At 40.4% G+C, this 19909-nt stretch overlaps 1 protein-coding gene across 4 annotated transcripts in view; it reads right to left on the bottom strand.

Moving 5' to 3' along the window:
* Nucleotides 1-19909, bottom strand: part of ptpn3 (protein tyrosine phosphatase non-receptor type 3) — a 383558-nt gene that overhangs the window by 151172 nt on the left and 212477 nt on the right. For all 4 annotated transcript variants that reach the window (XM_039737294.1, XM_039737296.1, XM_039737297.1 and 1 more), the window contains exons 8-9: nt 5507-5627; nt 306-393 (exon numbers count right to left, since the gene is read on the bottom strand). In XM_039737294.1, the coding sequence (XP_039593228.1) occupies nt 306-393; nt 5507-5627 (209 nt within the window). The remainder of the gene's footprint in view (nt 1-305; nt 394-5506; nt 5628-19909) is intronic.

The following is a 19909-nucleotide window of genomic DNA, read 5'->3' as shown; positions in this document are numbered from 1 at the left end:
CGCACAGCATGATGGAACCTCTACCAAAATTGACAGTAGGTAGCAGGTGTTTTTCTTGGAATACGGTGTTCTTCTTCTACCATGCAAAGCGCTTTTTGTTACGACTAAATAACTCAATTTTTGTCTCATCAGTCCAAAATGAATTCAGTTTTCTATATATATTACTGGAGCAGAAAAGAAAATCTAATAATATTGATTGTGTAAAAATGCATGTAAAATGCACAGAATCTGGCTGTCTGGCTACAACTTCAGCTTTGTCACTGAAAATTCAGCACCTAAAGAAAGTAAGGTTAAAATCAACTTACTCTTGAAGCGTGCATTTCCACCCCATAGAACTCCAGAGTTCTAGCGATATTTAGATAGCAAAGCTCTGCTTCAGATGGTTTAAGGCCTCTAGAGAGAGAGAAAAAAAAAAAAGTTATTAATATAAATCTTACACAAACACAGATGCAGCATGTCTTCTTTAGAACAGCCTGTGAAAGTCTTGACTATAAACATTTATAATTTCAATCCTTCTAACTGCCTGATTCATAGTAAGATTACAAAATGTGTCTGCCGACTGTGAAAAGCAAATTCTGGTGTTGTTCTTTTGGAGTGCCTCCAATATTGAGAACAAGCCATAACTTTACGTTCTGTACTGATAGCAAATATATGTTGTGTTAGGCGGCCAGGTTGTCTTAGAAGTGTCAAGCTAGTGCACATAGAGGGCATGGAAGAAGAGAGGAACAAATAATTAACCAGAAAATGTGTAAGACCAAGTAAAGCCACTAGGCCAGGATTGCTTAATTTTGGAGCTGAAGGTAACTTGGATACTGGTTTTTACTGCAACTAAATTTAAGGTGAAGATGAAAGTATCATTTTATTAAACTCCTTACATTCTTAACTGTATTAGTCTAGCCTCTTACTGAACTCTCTACTTATTTACATTTGATCCCACTCTTTTGAAGTGGCAGGCAGTGTGATGTAGTGGTTAAGGCTTTGGACTTCAGACCCTTAGGTTGAGAGTTCAAATCCTGCTATTGACATTATGTGACCATAAGCACGTCACTTGACTTGTGTGCTCCTATTGGAAAGCCAAAAGAAGTGTAACCAATTGTATTATACATGTTGCAAGTTACCTTGGATAAAGGTGTCAGCCAAATGCAAGTCTGTATAAGGACTGAGGCTTTACCAGCCCAGTATAAGTACTTTAGGAAGAGAAGGGATGGAACATTAATGGCAGAGCCCACGGGTAGAAACATCAGTTGTTGAGTTAAGAAGCAACGTAGAAGAATGCACAATAATTGTGATCTCTTTGAAAGACGACCACACCAGGGCCATCAACTGCATATTTAGTGTGGAAGGATTGACAAGATTCATGGGGTTGGGGTGTTTTAGCCAGTTACTGTAAGTGACAAAACCCAAATATCTGAGGGATAACTTTGAGACTCTGTTTGACCTGAAGCTCCCCTTTTTTGTAATTTATGAAAGAAAACATTAACACTGTTTGACTTGAGATTATTAAGGCATGACACTGTTGACAGTATCATAGCATATGACTATGTATATCTTAATAGGTTTAATATGCAGAATTTCACTCCTTTGACACTAAGAGGCTTAACTGTGAACCACAAAACAATTGTGTCAGTTTCCAGTGCAACTTACTTATTACATAACACTGAAAAAAGACCCTTATGCCAATGATCCAGATCTTTAAAATTCTGAAATGTATCAATAAAGGCGATTTAGCAGAACCTTTTCAAATACATATTGAAATGTATACAGGTCACCAAAATGGAGGAGGAAAGATGAAGTGTGTTAAACATAGAAGCCAGGAAATGCTTCTTTTGGGAATCCTGTTGCTATCTGGAATAAAACTACTCAGGTGGCTGAAGCAGACACCTAGACAGCTCTTTAAAAGTACCTGCATGAGCTATTGAAAGTACTTAGTCAGCCAGATGAGCCTGACGATGTGAACAGTTTCCGCCTGAATGTCAAATCTCTTTTTTTAATTATGACACTACAATCAGAAATCAATGTAAAATGGAATTCACTGGAGACCAGGAAGAAAGAAAAGACTACCTATTAAGGTTAGCCTTGATTCCTATGTCCAATGAGCCAAAATAATCCTTAAGAGTTCTAGTGCATTTTGTAAGGACACACTTTATCTACTAAAATGAAACATATCTGGCTGCATGGGTCATTTTTATGTTGGAGTGGAAGCCAGATGCTGCATTTTAAAGTAAGATGTTCATGCCAGCTGACAAGTTTAGGCATAGCTGTCTCATGATTTGGAGATGTTTCATGACCTGGACTCATTTGAAACTTTGACAGTAAAAGTAATTCTGCTTTGAATCAAATAATTTAAAAGAATAACATCAAGTCTTTGGTCTATTGGCTAAATATTAAGTGCAGATGGATCATGGGTAAAAAAGATCTCATGAATAAAAGCAAATCTACAACATAAAGGAAAGTGACAGAGAAATTCAGTATTTTGGAAAGGACACACTTTAATACAAATTTCAGCCACCAGAAGAATGCACCATGTAAAATAAGATGAATGTATTAGAAAAAGCACAACTGTTACAAAGGGAACAACCACTGAAATATAAGATACTGGTCAGCAAACACAGGAGGGCATTAGCTATAATTACTGTAGCTAAACAGTGTGAATTTAGTTACTGTATGTAAGGAAGTCATTAATATGATCCTTTTTACAGTGCAGGTCTGTTTCCATTTCATTCTTATACGAGACTGATACTGTTTTTTATACTGTTGCAAAATGCCTGTTTACGTCCAGTTCTGAAGGAGAACAGATTAATATATTGAGCTCATTTGAGATAATATGGTTTATATTTTACTCTAGAAATACTGTCAGTGAAGTTAATGGGATATGAAGCACATGATACAAAAATAATGCAGAGAAAAAAGTAAAGAACCTGAGAAAGAATGCAAAAGATAACATACGATATGTCCCTATATTTTGTAAAAGTGCTGAACACTGGAGAAAATACTAATAACTAAATAAAGTCAACACCTGAATAAATGAAGCATACAAATGCATTGGAAAATAGCTTCTTCTATACATGAATGACCTGACAAATAATAAAGCGGTTAATGTCATATCATGCTTAATGTCATGAATCAAAACCCTGTGCATTATGTTGCTTTTACAATACCTCAAAGTAGAGATCTCAATGGCTTTAAGAGTGGGCTGATTGTTAGGGCACATTTGGCATGAGCTCCAGTGGCACTTATGCAGATGCTGATGTTTTATAAGGAATGGTATCTGGTGTAAAGTGCAGCATGCATGGGCTGGCATCCCAGACAGAATTGGTCCCATTCTCTTAACCAGCTGGAAGCCAATGTAACAGAGAGATTGGGGGAGATTCCATTTTGAAACAATACGCTCCCCTGACCCACTAGACAGTAGCATCCCTGGGCTATGGATCCCATTCAAATACTTGAAGGTAATGTTGGGAACTGTAGTACAGTGAGGCAGCCCTGCTGGAATTATAAGTTCCACCAGATGGTGCTACAGGTGCTCTTTACTATAAAAGAAAATCTTGACACAATACAAGACTATTGCCAAGAGATTTTATCAGGTTGGTAAAGGGGGTCCCGCCCTCCTCTCAACCATTTCCGGTTAATGGCCCATGCCCACGGTCCTCTCACCTCTCATTCGTGTGAATGCTTTTGTCAGACACAGTTCCTGTGCTCTCAGCTCTTATACATTTTTACGTTTTCCTCACTTTAAGTATTATCCAATAAAAGAAGACTTAATATGTCCAAATCTTATTGAAGAATATCATCCCAAAGGGTTACAATGCTAGCACCGAGAAACGATGAAGTCAAACGAATTAATGCGAAAATTGTCAATCGGTTGCACTGCAAATTGGTTAAATGTGTATCAATAGACTATACTGAAACAGGTGGTGGTGGTGATGCGAAAGATGAAAACATCAACTTACAATATCCCATAGAATATCTACAACTATTAACACCGTTATTGTGTAATTTATGTATGAGTGATGGGCTATGCAATAGAACAAGATCAGTTGTTTTCAAAATTGGTCGAACAATTCTATCATATAAAATTTCAACAGTCAACAAGAAAGGTAGTACATCTTCTGCTGATAACAGACATCAAAGGAGATCTTGATATGCCATTCATATTAAAATGTTCACAGTTTCCTGTTAAAATAGCTTTTGGTATGACAATTAACAAATCACTGGGACAAATATTCGAGAAATCTGGTTTATTTATTAAAGAGAAAGAAAAACGATACTCACTCACAGGCAGTTATACGTTGCATTGTCACAATGTAACTCCAAACACAGAATCAAAATTCAATGCGATATTGACAAAAAGTTAATTCCAAATATTGTTTTTTTTACTGAAGATTTATAGTGAAAGTGCAAGTTTAAAAAGTATTTGCGTGTTAATTTCAAAGCCAAACAGAACAAAAACGTATAACGCAATCAATACCTCTAACGCAACATGAAAAATAATTTCCTTTCAATTTATTACGTTTCACTCTTTTTTACTATGGTTAATTACTTGCTGTAATGTAATATAATATCGTTCGTTCTATTATCCATTTCTAACAATTCCCATGAAAATAACAATGTTTAAATTGTACATCCACTTCCCCAGACGCGAGTGGCAGAGCTGCGAAGTGGCTAGCGCGTAGTGCCCCCCCTCCAGGGGTTGGCAGGCGAAGCGAGCAGGGGGCAGAGCACCCAGTAAGAAAAATAGTCATCACATTTCTTTCCCACTTCAAATTCACACATTACCTTTCAGCAAAGTCCCTTAACCAAGTCCTATAGTGGACCTTGTCACCAGATATAAGCCCGCCTTTTTGCTGGAGGCCCCATATTTTCATTATTTATTTTCAAGTCTTTGTGACAGCACAGATGTCTCACAGCTCCAGAATTCTGGGATCAAATCCCACCTAGTGTAGTGTGTGAAATTTACACATTATCAATGAGACTGCACAGGTCTTGTCCAGGGACTCCAATATGCCCGCACATTCTGACGGGTGATTGCAAATTACTCCAGGACAAACGACTATGGATGTAAATAGGTGTGTGATGTAAAATATGACAGAATGGCATGTCATCCTGGTTTGGAGCCCTTTCTTGTGCCAGATATTGACGAGAAAAGGCCGTAGTTTTCTGTGACCCTGTATAAGTGCGTTAAGAAACTAAATGAATGTAAAGCCGTATATTTTTCTTACTGCAGAGTCTTATATTTAATGAATGCTTACCAGTACAAGGACCTCTAACCCCAACTTGTCATTAAGCCAAATAATTCAAAATAGTTTAGGCTTATAATTTTTGTCATATGACCTTACAATTTTGTAGGTCTGTCTTAAGACAACAAACTTTGTTGTGAGGCTTCATGTTTTTACCTGCTTTATGAACTCAGTGTGATTTGTCTAAAAAAAAAAATATCACCTTGTAAATAAAGGTACTTTCTCAGCAAGAAAGTGTTACAACAAGTCTGAAAATGACTACCATTTACCTGTGTTGGTCATGTAGCGATTCTACTTTGGTTAAAAACTCATTGTCCTGGTCAGGCAGGAAATGGAACTCAGACAAATAACCAGGGCAGTGAATAGCAGGGTTGTAGTCTCCAAGCTCAGCTAAAGGACAGACAAGCATATAAATTATTGCATGCAATGATCAACCAAAACATAAAACAGTCTCCAGATTGTGAGTAAAACTTAACAAATGTATATTAATAAACAGAAAATACTTCAGCTACTTTGAGAATCACAAACCAGCCCATTAAGACCCACCATAAACATGAAATAACCTAAACCCCAGCACTGATGCTAAATGCTTATAATGACTATTTTCTGGAACTGTTGTTAGTTTCCTAGATAGTCAACATTCTGCAAAAATCACTGGAAGTATTACTGTTGGATAAAAATATTCATGGTACTGTAACTATCTTTGGCTATGAACAGCAATACAGTATAAGGTGTGGATGTGTACACCAAACCCTACAATACTTTTGCAGGAGTAAAGCTAGGCAAAAGTGGGGCGAAAGAAAGAAAAATAGAATTAAAAGAACTTGTACAGAAAACTCGAAATATTTGTAGTATTTTTTCTGATGTAAAGATAAATGATTTCTTCTATATATATATATATATATAGGTAAAATTCCGTTACAACGAATATCTTTACAATGAAATTTTCATTACAACGAAGTATTTTTATGGTCCCGACAGTTACCCCATATGACACGAGTCTATAGAAATCTCGTTACTACGAAGTACATTTAGCTGATACTTTCATTACAACGAAGTGCCCAAAAGACCTTGAAATGCTCTGCTGTGTCTCTCTACCAAAGCACATTTGATGGGTAATGCAGGAAAAAGGATTACTTGGCCATTAACCTGGCCACGACCCTGCCTGGCTGCTGTGTCTGTGTATAGGAGAGTGGCAGATCCAGCTACAATAAATAACCGTGCTGTTCCTGTTTCAAGCTGAATAAAGCTGGTTTTGCTAAAGTACTGAGACTCAACCTCGTGTTTTGGGGTGCAAGACAAGGACTTATAAAGCGACCCCGATCTTTTAGGATTCGCTTCTGTGGTGCCTCACTGCACCGCTGTGAGCCTGCTGTTGCCCTGCCTCAGCAATGGACAAACAATCTTACACAGACGTGGCAATCACGCTTAGGGACGCACTTCAGCGTGACGTTCCTGTTGAGTGGGGGGTTCCTAAAAGAAAAAAAAACTCACAACATGAAGAGGAAAAGGATGGTTCAGGTTCTGATTGATAACTGTGCTGCCCACAACATGCTTCCGCATTTAGATAATGTTCGCATTGAATTCCTCCTACCCAATTGCAAAGCAGTGCTTTAGCCCTTGGATTTGGGCATCATTCGCACCTTGAAAGTGTATTATCGCAAGGAAATGCTGAGAAAAATTCTCATCAGCATAACTTGTAGACAGGAGACGATTAAAATTAATGTAAAAGAAGCTATTGAAATGATTGCAGACGCCTGGACGCAAGTTAAAGAAAGCACTATAGCTACAAATGTAGAATCTGTCCCTGGAAGTTCGTTGTAATGGAATTTTACCTGTAATATACAGTGCATCTGGAAAGTATTCACAGCGCATGACTTTTTCCACATTTTGTTATGTTACAGCCTTATTCCAAAATGGATTAAATTATTTTTTTCCTCAGAATTCTACACACAATACCCCATAATGACAACGTGAAAAAAGTTTACTTGAGATTTTTGCAAATTTAATAAAAATAAAAAAATTGAGAAAGCACATGTACATAAGTATTCACAGCCTTTACCATGAAGCTCAAAATTGAGCTCAGGTGCATCCCGTTTCCCTTGCTCATCCTTGAGATGTTTCTGCAACTTAATTGGAGTCGACCTGTGGTAAATTCAGTTGATTGGACATGATTTGGAAAGACACACACCTGTCTATATAAGGTCCCACAGCTGACAGTTCATGTCAGAGCACAAACCAAGCATGAAGTCAAAGGAATTGTCTGTAGACCTCCGAGACAGGATTGTCTCGAGGCACAAAACTGGGGAATGTTACAGAAAAATTTCTGCTGCTTTGAAGGTCCCAATGGGCACAGTGGCCTCCATCATTCGTAAGTGGAAGAAGTTCAAAACCACCAGGACTCTTCCTAAACTCAGCGATCGGGTGAGAAGGGCCTTAGTCAGGGAGGTGACCAAGAACCCAATGGTCACTCTGTCAGAGCTCCAGAGGTCCTCTGTGGAGAGAGAAGAACCTTCCAGAAGGACAACCATCTCTGCAGCAATCCACCAATCAGGCCTGTATGTTAGAGTGGCCAGACGGAAGCCACTCTTTAGTAAAAGGCACATGGCAGGGCTGCCTGGAGTTTGCCAAAAGGCATCTGAAGGACTCTCAGACCATGAGAAAAAAAAATTCTCTGGTCTGATGAGACAAAGATTGAACTCTTTGGTAAGAATGCCAGGCGTCATGTTAGGAGGAAACCAGGCACCGCTCTCACCAGGCCAATACCATCCCTACAGTGAAGCATGGTGGTGGCAGCATCATGCTGTGGGGATGTTTTTCAGCAGCAGGTACTGGGAGACTAGTCAGGATAAAGGGAAAGATGACTGCAGCAATGTACAGAGACATCCTGGATGAAAACCTGCTCCAGAGTGCTCTTGACCTCAGACTGGGGCGACGGTTCATCTATCAGCAGGACAATGACCCTAAGCACTCAGCCAAGATATCAAAGAAGTGGCTTCAGGACAACTCTGTGAATGCCCTTGAGTGGCCCAGCCACAGCCCAGACTTGAATCCGATTGAAGAGATCTGGAGAGATCTTAAAATGGCTGTGCACCGATGCTTCCCATCCAACCTGATGGAGCTTGAGAGGTGCTGCAAAGAGGAGTGGGCGAAACTGGCCAAGGATAGGTGTGCCAAGCTTGTGGCATTATATTCAAAAAGACTTGAGGCTGTAATTGCTGCCAATGGTGCATCGACAAAGTATTGAGCAAAGGCTGTGAATACTTATGTATATGTGATTTCTCAGTTTTTTTATTTTTTAATAAATTTGCAAAAACCTCAAGTAAACTTTTTTCATGTTGTCATTATGGGGTGTTGTGTGTAGAATTATGAGGAAAAAAATTAATTTAATCCATTTTGGAATAAGGCTGTAACATAACAAAATGTGGAAAAAGTCATGCACTGTGAATACATACTGTATGTATGTGTGTGTGTATATATATATATATATATATATATATATATGGAAGAGAAGGTCTGTGATACGGTTTGCATATTAGCAGTTGGAGATCCACAAAGGGAGAAAATGAATCACTATCGTAAAGTAGTTTTTATTCCTGAGCTTTCAACCCCTACCAGGGGTCTTCATCAGAGGATAATGCCTAGACTTACAAAAATCATAGGCAATTTATAGCAATACCTTACTGGGGGAGGAGGAGGGGGTGGCTAGGTCCGTGTGGGGGGGTGAGGTTGTTGGGAGTAAAGTCTTGTTTATTAAGAATAAGTTCTTCTTAAGTTTGTATATGCTGGATTTATGTCCAAGTGTCTGTTGATGGCATTCTCATTTGACAACCAGGATTCAGCCAGCTCTCTAGCACTTTTATTATTGTCTTTAAATTTTACTTGTACATCATCCCAATTAAATGTATGTCCTGTTGATTTAGTATGCTTATAGATCAATGACAGTGCGTCCTTTCTTCTGACGGTATGCTATGGTGTTCCTGTATAGGTGTTGCGATTCTTTTTGAAGTTTGTCCTATATATACCGCTGAGAACGCCATCAACAGACACTTGGACATAAATCCAGCATATACAAACTTAAGAAGAACTTATTCTTAATAAACAAGACTTTACTCCCAACAACCTCACCCCCCCACACGGACCTAGCCAACCCCCTGTAAGGTATTGCTATATATTGCCTTTGATTCTTCTAAGTCTAAGCATTATCCTCTGATGAAGACCCCTGGTAGGGGTTGAAAGCTCAGGAATAAAAACTACTTTACGATACGTGATTCATTTTCTCCATTTGTGGATCTACAACTGCTAATATGCAAACCTTACCACAGACCTTCTCTTCCATATATATATATATATATATATATATATATATAGATGGAATATCTGGAGGAAACTGGAAACTGTGCGAGTTACATGTCTCCTACATGGAAGTCTGGTGAGCAGCCTGTTTCATTTAGCTCGGAGCTGTGAAGAGATTCTCTACCTACCCGCAAATACAGGTTTTAGATACTGTATACACAATATGTTCTTGTACCTTACATCTCCTCAATGCATAAAGACCTTCCACTGATGTGACTAACCCTGCACAAACATTTCAACCTGACCAGTCTCACAAGACTAGATGCGTTTCTCAAATGAGAACACACGTCTGGTGACAATTTGCTAAAACATTTGTAGTGAACAGAGGTGAAAACCACTGCTGAAAAGGCTACTCCCACCCTCAGGGTTTCTTCCTAAAAAGCCACCCCAATTCCCTCCAGTTCATGCACTTTAAATGGCTGATGTTGCTGTGACCCAGAAAAATAAATAAATAAATGAATGAATGAATAAACGAAAGACCTGACACTGAGAGAACAATAAAAAGCTGAAATTGCTGTTATCAATTAAGGAGCTCAGTAGCACAAGGTAATTGAAGCTTAAAAATAATTTGCACTTTGTAATGAGTGCGGGAACACAAGAGAGACAGACACACACTTAGGCCATGGCAAGTACAACATACTTGGTTCCTTACATCTTTAACTGCTATTTGTTTCAAAATAATTGTGTTATGTGATTGTGGTGTAGTGGGTTCACAGTTCATGTAAAAAGGGCCACTTTTAAATAAATAAGCACCGCGCTCGTGGCTTGGTGAGGGGGCGTGGTGGTTGTGTGGCAGAAGCTGTTCTTGGGCGATTCGTGGTGTGGGCGTTTCTCACCTAAGTGCACAGGTAGGAAACTGTCCGCATCCATGATTGTGCCGGGGGCTGCTGATTTGCCACAGCTGCCATGCCCCTCTTGATATATAGAAGCGTGAGTCGGCTAAGAGAGGAGGGAAAGAAAAGAGAAAGAGAGACAAAGAAAGACGGAGGTTGCTGGAGAACAGGAAGCAGTTTGGCAAGAGAGCCGGTGTAAGCGAGCGAGCGAGCGAGAGAATGAGTACACGAGTGAGTGCAGGCTCGCAGGTAGGCAGCTGGAAGGAGAGCCCCAAGAAGGGTGTTTGGTCAACACTCAGTGGGGGCAGAAGGAAGCAGTCGCTCCAGTTGAGCGAGCAAGAAACTAGAGTGATCAGTAGTTGAAGGACAACAGGCTGCGTAAGGCCGTGAGGGCAGCGGGAGTCGGGAGGCTTGGTGGGTGAAGTCCTTGATGTGAGTGTCCTGGTCATCAAGGAAACCAAGTCTCAGTTTTGGGTGAATGCACGACCAAAGCCAGGGATCAGGAGGCCTCCAGACCAGTTGAGGGGAGAAAAGGTCAGCTGCTGAGAGGGTAAAAGAATCACCAGGCTTTGTGTTAAGGATTGTTTCCTGCATTGTATTTTAACCTCGTTTTTAAAGGATTGTTTTTCTAATGGATTTTAACCTCTACGATTTCACAACTGTTTGATGGATTATTTATTTAATGACTCTTTTGAAGGACTGCACTTTATTTAATTTGAACTTTGTTTTTGCTGTTGTTTTAATAAAAGCACTTGACACTTTTGCACCATCCCATTGCTATGTTGTTGCCTCATTGCTAAGATCATCGGTAACATTACCGACAGCGTAGCGTTGAAGGGCTCCAGGAATTGAGAAGGGAGCATGCATCAAACCCGCATCGTCACAGTAAAATTGTTATTATTAGAAAAAAACTCATTAGCACAACTATAATGAAATTAAAAGGTACAGATCTTTCTTTCAAAAACAAATTTCACAAACACTAACAGTAACTGAAAATAAATGGAAAATGGAAAAACAACACTATGTGGTGGCAATGAAGGCTAATGCATGTCTTGCTTTCTTGACAAACATTAAAACTTAGAACGTTTAACACTAGAATCCCTGAAGCCTGCGAAAATATTGATAATGCTGGGCCACCTTAATTTTACTCGCACCTCCTCATCACTGCGTTAATTGTGCACCTATAGTGCCTGTTTTGCAAATGTGCCAATTGGATGCAGACAGGCTATCCCATCCCCATAGAGGCAGCCTAAGTCAACACAAATTTTTCACAGCTAAAGTCTGTTTATCTGGGAGTGAGGTGTCTGGAATTGTATAGGAAAATAATATATTATTTGAAATACATAGATTTCAAGTGCTCCTCCTTGAACCGTCACCTTATCGTGGTGGAGGGGTTTGCGTGTCCCAATGATCCTAGGAGCTATGTTGTCCGGGGCTTTATGCCTGGTAGGGTCACCCAAGACAAACTGGTCCTAGGTGAGGGATGAGACAAAGAGCGGTTCAACAAACCTCCGATGAAGAGCAAAAACTTTGGATGACGTTTTCCCTTGCCCGGACGCGGGTCACCGGGGCCCCCCTCTGGAGCCAGGCCTGGAGGTGGGGCTCGATGGCGGCGCCTGGTGGCCGGGCCTGCACCCATGGGGCTCGGCCGGGCACAGCCCGAAGAGGTAACGTGGGTCCTCCTCCCCATGGGCTCACCGCCTATGGGAGGGGCCAAGGAGGTTGGGTGCAGTGTGAGTTGGGTGGTGGCCGAAGGCGGGGACCTTGGCGGTCTGATCCTCGGCTACAGAAACTGGCTCTTGGGGCGTGGAATGTCACCTCTCTGAAGGGAAGGAGCCTGAGCTAGTCTTGCGAGGTCGAGAGGTTCGGCTAGATATAGTCGGACTCACCTCGACGCACAGCTTGGACTTTGGAACCAATCTCCTTGAGAGGGGCTGGACTCTCTACCACTCTGTAGTTGCCCCCGGTGAGAGGCGCCGAGCAGGTGTGGGCATACTTATTGCCCCCACTTGGAGCCTGTGCATTGGGGTTTACCCGGTGGGCGAGAGGGTGGCCTCCCTCCGTTTTCGGGTGGGGGAAGGGTCCTGACTGTTGTTTGTGCATATCCACCCTTTTTGGAGTCTCTGGAGGGGTTGCTAGAGGGCATACCTTCTGGGGATTCCCTCGCTTTGCTGGGAGACTTCAATGCTCACGTGGGCAATGACAGTGAGACCTGGAAGGCGTGATTGGGAGGAATGGCCCCGATCTGAACCCGGCGGTGTTTTGTTATTGGACTTCTGTGCTCGTCATGGATTGTCCATACGAACACCATGTTCAAGCATAAGGGTGTTCATATGTGCACTTGGCACCAGGACACCCTAGGCCTCAGGTCGATGATCGACTTTGTGGTCGTGTCGCCGGACTTGCGCCATATGTCTTGGACACTTTCGGGTGAAGAGAGGGGCGAGCTGTCAACTGATCACCACCTGGTGGTGAGTTGGCTTCGATGGTGGGGAAGATGCGGTCAGACCTGGTAGGCCCAAGCTTGTTGTGAGGGTCTGCGGGGAACGGCTGGCAGAGTCCCCTGTCAGAAGTAGCTTCAACTCCCACCTCCGGCAGAACTTCAACTCGTCCCGAGGGAGGTGGGGACATTGAGTCGAATGGGCCATGTTCCGTGCCTCTATTGTTGAGGCGGCTGACGGGCTGTGGCGCAAGGTGGTGGTGCCTGTCGTGGCGGCAATCCCGAACCCGTTGGTGGACACGGCGGTGAGGGATGCCGTCAAGCTGAAGAAGGAGTCCTATAGGACTTTTTGTCCTGTGGGTCTCTGGAGGCAGCTGATAGGTACCGGCAGGCCAAGCGGACGCGGCCGGTTGTTGCTGAGGCAAAACTTCGGGCATGGGAGGAGTTTGGAGAGGCCATGGAGAGCGACTTTCGGACGGCTTCGAGGAGATTCTGGTCCACCGTCCGGCGTCTCAGGAGGGAAGCAGTGCAGTGTCAACACCGTATATGGTGGGGATGGTGCCTGCTGACCTCGACTGGGCGTTATGGGTGGGTGGAGGAGTACTTGAAGACCTCCTCAATCCCACTAACATGCCTTCCAATGAGGAAGCAGAGCCTGGGGACTCTGAGGTGGGCTCTCCCATCTCTGGGACTGAAGTCACCGAGGTGGTCAAAAAACTCCTTGGTGGCAGGGCCCCGGGGTGGATGAGATATGCCCGGAGTTCCTTAAGGCTCTGGATGTTGTAGGACTGTCTTGGTTGACACGTCTCTGCAACATCGCATGGACATCGGGACAGTGCCTCTGGATTGGCAGACCGGGGTGGTGGTCCCCCTCTTTAAAAGGGGACGGAGGGTGTGTTCCAACTATAGAGGGATCACACTCCTCAGCCTCCCTGGAAAAGTCTATTGGGGTTCTGGAGAGGAGGGTCCGTCGGATAGTGAACCTCGGATTCAGGAGGAACAGTGTGGTTTTCGTCCTGGTGCGGAACAGTGGACCAGCTCTTCACCCTTAGCAGAGTCCTGGAGGGTGCATGGGAGTTTGCCCGACCGGTCTACATGTGTTTTGTGGACTTGGAAAGGCATTCGACCGTCCCTCGGGAATCCTGTGGGGGTGCTCGGGAGTATGGGGTACGGACCCCTGATAAGAGCTGTTAGGTCTCTGTACAACGGTGTCAGAGCTTGGTCCGCATTGCCGGCAGTAAGTTGAGCCCGTTTCCAGTGAGAGTTGGACTCCGCGAGGGCTGCCCTTTGTCACCGATTCTGTTCATAACTTTTATGGACAGAATTTCTAGGCGCAACCAGGGTGTTGAAGGGGTCGGTTTGGTGGACTCAGGATTGGGTCACTGCTTTTTGCAGATGATGTTGTCCTGTTTGCTTCATCAGGCCGTGATCTTCAGCTCTCTCTGGATCGGTTCGCAGCTGAGTGTGAAGCGGCTGGGATGAGAATCAGCACCTCCAAATCCGAGAGCATGGTCCTCAGCCGGAAAAGGGTGGAGTGCCCTCTCAGGATTGGGGGAGAGATCCTGCCCCAAGTGGAGGAGCTCAAGTATCTCGGGATCTTGTTCACCAGTGAGGGAAGAATGGAGCGTGAGATCGACAGGCGGATCGGTGCGGCGTCCGCAGTGATCTGCGGGCTCTGCATCGGTCTGTCGTGTGAAAAGGAGCTGAGCCGTAAGGCAAAGCTCTCAATTTACCAGTCGATCTACGCTCCTACCCTCACCTATGGTCATGAGCTATGGGTAGTGACCGAAAGAACGAGATCGCGAATACAAGCGGCTGAAATGAGTTTCCTCCGCAGGGTGTCTGGGCTTTCCCTTAAAGATAGGGTGAGAAGCTCAGTCATCATCAGTCATCGATATGTAGATTTGTATATATCTACATGTATATATTAGGGGTGGGACTCGATTAAAAAAATCAATCTAATTAATTAGAGGCTGTGTAATAATTAATCTTGATTAATCATATGTAATCACACATGAAAATTTGCCCCAAATCGCAAATGTTTTTTTTTAATTTAAAAGGGTTTTAGTGGGCGACAGAATCAAATAATAGACATGGACATGAATACTGTAAACTCAAGCTCTTTTAATTTCTGAAAAAAAAAATGCTTTTAAACTGCATTTCAATTCAAAACAGAAACAAAAATATCATCCCTGGCTAAAATTGGGCAGACTTTAAAATAAAGTGGTATTTTAAGTACTTTAAGTACATTATCAGAATGGTATTGTCTTTAAATAATAATAACGAAAATTTAACATAAAGTGCAGTTTTTCTTCTTAAAAAAATAAGGCAGAAACATAAAAGGTAATTTAACCAGCTTCACCTTTAAACTAATTATTTTGTACATTAGGCTAAAACAGTGTGATCATTGAACATTTTGTAATTAGAATTACTAACAGTCACGGAAGTCCAATGATCCCCAGTAAGAGCCACATAGTCCGTTTTCTGTAATGCATCTAATTTTGCTTGCTTTTCAGTGTGCACAAAACCATGCTTTTTTCAAAGCTTCTGTCAGGTAGTCTTTTGAAATGAAATTTTCCTCCGATCAGTTGTAGGAACGCGCTTTATTCCGACTCTGATATGTGCATCAACGTAATCGATTTACCAGGAAATCATGCATTGACAAAAGTTCCCCTTTGCTTGGAATTGAAAGTGTGATTAAATGCATTATTTTTTTAACGTGTTATGGAGTACATGCATCGAAGCTTCTCAGCTGTGCTTGTGCTAAGAAAAGGAAACATTTTAAAAATAACGTAACATGATTGTGAATGTAATAGTTTTGTGACCGTTATGAGTGTTGCTGTCATCAAGGATTTGATTATAATTTCTTTCAATCAGGTTCGTATTTGGACAGTTTCCACAAAACCACAATTTTATCAAGGCTTCCGTCGGGTAGTCTTTTGAAATGAAATTTGCCTCCGATCAGTCTTAGGAACGCGCTTTATTCCGACTCTAACATTTTTGTTGCTCTGATGTGTGCATCAGTGTAATCGATGTACCAGGAAATCATGCACTGACAAAAGTTCCCCTTTGCTTGGAGTGCAAAGTGTGATTAAATGCGTTATTTTTTTTAACACATTATGGAGTACATGCATCGAAGCTTCCCAGCTGTGCTCGTGCTATCTCGCGATGTCAACAAGTTTATTTAATGTTAGCTAAGATCCGGCACTTAAAAGTTTCTTGCTACAGCAATTTTAACACTGTTACAAAGTGAGCCAAAGTCTCGTTTATACCTCGTGTCTTTTCATTAAACTTGTATCTCGCGAATACCACATTCGTCGTAGGCATGACAAACGGCAGTGGGAGTGTGTCTATAAACTTAATTTAAACTTACGGTTCACACCGTTACTTTGTTTTCGCAGTAGCTGCACGTATGAATATGCTTGTATGCATCACTCGCTTCATAATCTTATGCTGCCCTCTCAATTGTGAAATGGCATTTTCTGTTCAGCGCTCTTTGGACCTCTTCCTTGTTTTGTGCGTACTGCGTTCAGAGTCATTTCACGTCAGACGCCACTCCACCCCCCACAGGCATCGAGCTGAAGTCCATTACAGCATATGTAGAAAAATAGCTTCCATTTATGACCATTACGCGTAGAATCTTGAAATGAAACCTGCCCAACTTTTTTAAGTAAGCTGTAAGGAATGAGCTTGCCAAATTTCAGCCTTCTACCTACACGGGAAGTTGGAGAATTAGTGATGAGTCAGGGAGGGCATTGCCTTTTATTAGTATAGATATATATACTGTACATATATACACATATATACATATATATATATATACATATATACATATATATATATATATATATATATATACATATATACACATATACATATACTAGCAAAATACCAGCTTCCGCTTGGAGAAGATAGTGTGTTAAAGAAGCAAATGAAAGAAAAGGAAATATTTTGAAAATAACATTAACCTGATTGTCAATGTAATTGTTTTGTCACTGTTGTGAGTGATGAGTGTTGTTGTCATATATATATATATACTAGCAAAATACCAAGCCTGCAAGAGAAGTAGTGTGTTAAAGAAGTTATGAAAATGAAAAGCAAACATTTTAAAAATAGCGTAAGATGATTGTTAATGTAATTGTTTTGTCATTGATATTGAGTGTTGTTGTCATATATATATATATATATATATATATATATATATATATATCTGTATATATATATATATATATATATATATATCTGTATATATATATCTGTATATATATATATATATATATATATATATATCTATATATATATATATATATATCTGTATATATATATCTGTATATATATATATATATATATATATATATATATATATATATATATATATATGTATATATATATATATATATATATATATGTATATATATATGTATATATATATATATATATATATATATATATATATATATATATATATATATATATATATATATATATATATATATATATATATATATAGCAAAATACCTCTTGATTGGCAGCAGAGAGTAAAAAAGAAAGGAAACATTTTAATAATAGCGTAATATGATTGACAATGTAATTGTTTTGCCATTGTCATATGTATTTCTGGCATATATATATATATATATATATATATATATATATATATATACATATACACACATACATATATATACATACTGTATATATACATACTATATACAACATATACATATCTACATATATACTGTATATACACATATATACACAAATGTACATATATATCTCCATATATATATATATATTAGGGGTGGGACTTCGATTAAAAAAATTAATCCAATTAATTAGAGGCTGTGTAAGAATTAATCTTGATTAATGGTATGTAATCGCTACGTAAATTTGCCCCAAATGCATAAATGTTTTTTTTAATTTAAAAGTGTTTTAGTGGGCGACAGAATCAAATAATAGACATGTACATGAATATTGTAAACTGAAGCTGTTTTAATTTCTGAAAAAAAAAGCCTTTAAACTGCATTTGAATTCAAAACAGAAACAAAAATATCATCCCTGGTTAAAATTGGGCAGACTTAAAAATAAAGTGGTAGTTTAAGTACTTTAAGTACATTTTCAGAATAGTATTGTCTTTAAATAATAATAACCAAAATTTCAACATAAAGTGCAGTTTTCTTCTTAAAAATAAGTCAGAAACATAAAAGGTAATTTGACCAACTTAATCTTTAAACTCTGAGTAACCTTAGCCAAAATTATTTTGTACATTAGGCTAAAACAGTGTGATCATTGAACATTTTGTAATTAGATGTAATTAGAATTACTAACGGTCACGGAAGTCCAATGATCCCCAGTAAGAACCACAAAGTCCGCTTTCTGTAATGCATCTAATTTTGCTTGCTTTTCAGTGTGCACAAAACCATGCTTTTATCAAGGCTTAGCTCGGGAAGTCGAAATGATCAGTCGTAGGAGCAGCTTTATTCCAACTCTAACATTTTTGTAGCTGTGATGTGTGCATCAGTGTAATGGATGTACCAGGAAATCATGCATTGACAAAAGTTCCGTTTGCTTGGAATTGAAAGTGTGATTAAATGTTATTTTTAGCAGCGTTATGGAGTACATGCATGAAGCTTCTCAGCTGTGCTTGTGCTAATAAAGGGAAACATTTTAAAAATAGCGTAACATGATTCTGCGTTAACGAATATTTTTCATACGTCCCAAACCAAGGAGATCTGAAGGTAAAATGAATCAGTAGCGTACATACTCAGTGCATCCCCTCTCGGGAATCGAACCTCGAATGTCGGCATTAGAGGCGAAGACTCTACAATTGCGCCACAGCATGTGGCTTGTCTATGCTAAAGTATGTATTGTAGATCGGGGTATATATATACATTTAAATATATACCCGCGTATCGCAGTGGAGAAGTAGAAGTTATGAAAAAGAAAAGGGAACATTTTAAAAATAGCGTAACATGATTGTCAATATACAGTAATTGTTTTGTGAGTGTTATTGAATGTTGCTGTCATCAAGGATTTGATTATCATTATTTGTTTCAATCAGGGTCGTATTTGTACGATGTGTTGTGTTCAAGTTACATTCCGTGTTTGTCAATGCGTTGTAAAGATAAGAGGTTTCATTCATCGATTAGTTTCTTACTGCATCAATAAACAGCTCGTCTTCTTCTTTATCTGAGACCTGACACACTGCATGCAGGGTTTTTTACACTGTCTTCCTTTAGCGGGACATTGACTTTTTCCACCGTGTGCTTTGTTTCCACAGTAGCTGCATTTATGAATATGCTTATCAGGCGCTTCATATTTTTTGCTGCCTTTTCAATTGTGTAATTCGGGTTTTGTTCAGCGCTCTTTGGAACTGTTGCTTTTTATCTGTGCACTGCGTCAGTTCCGTGAGCCACTCGGTGTACATGCATCGAAGGTTCCCAGCTGTGCTGGTCCCATCTCGTGCTATGTCCATAGCTTTATTTAATGTTACCTTAGTCCTGGCACTTAAAACTTTCTCTCGCAGTTTCGCTGAGTTTGTGTCAAACACCACCCTGACCATCTCATCTTCCTCTCCATAAGCACAGTCCTTCACCCGTGAATATTTACCCATGGCAGTTTGCTATTGGATTGCGCTGAGGACGGCCTTATATGGGCAGGCACTAAATTACAAGCGCCAGCGTAGCCTGTCTATGAACTTAATTTAAAGTGTAGGTTTACATGGTGCTTTGTTTCGAGTAGCAGAACTCATGAATATGGTTGTATATGTCACTTTTTCGCTTCTTATTGTTTAGCTGCCTTCTCAATTATATAATGCATGTTTTCTTAAAGCTTTTTGAGCTCTTCCTGGTTTTCTATGTACTGCGTGATTACGTGGGAGGCGTGATGATGTCACCACGAAACTCCGCCCCCAGGCGTTGAAGCTCATCTCCATTACAGTAAATGGAAAAACTGCTTCCAGTTATGACCATTCTGGCATTAGAATTTCGATATAAAACCTGCCCAAGTTTTGTAAGGAAGCTGTAAGGAATGAACCTGCCAAA

This window comes from Polypterus senegalus, chromosome 15 (genome assembly GCF_016835505.1).
Source record: "Polypterus senegalus isolate Bchr_013 chromosome 15, ASM1683550v1, whole genome shotgun sequence".
Taxonomy (NCBI): domain Eukaryota; kingdom Metazoa; phylum Chordata; class Cladistia; order Polypteriformes; family Polypteridae; genus Polypterus; species Polypterus senegalus.
The sequence above is the reverse complement of the archived record's forward strand: the minus strand, read 5'-3'. Positions and strand labels throughout refer to the sequence as shown.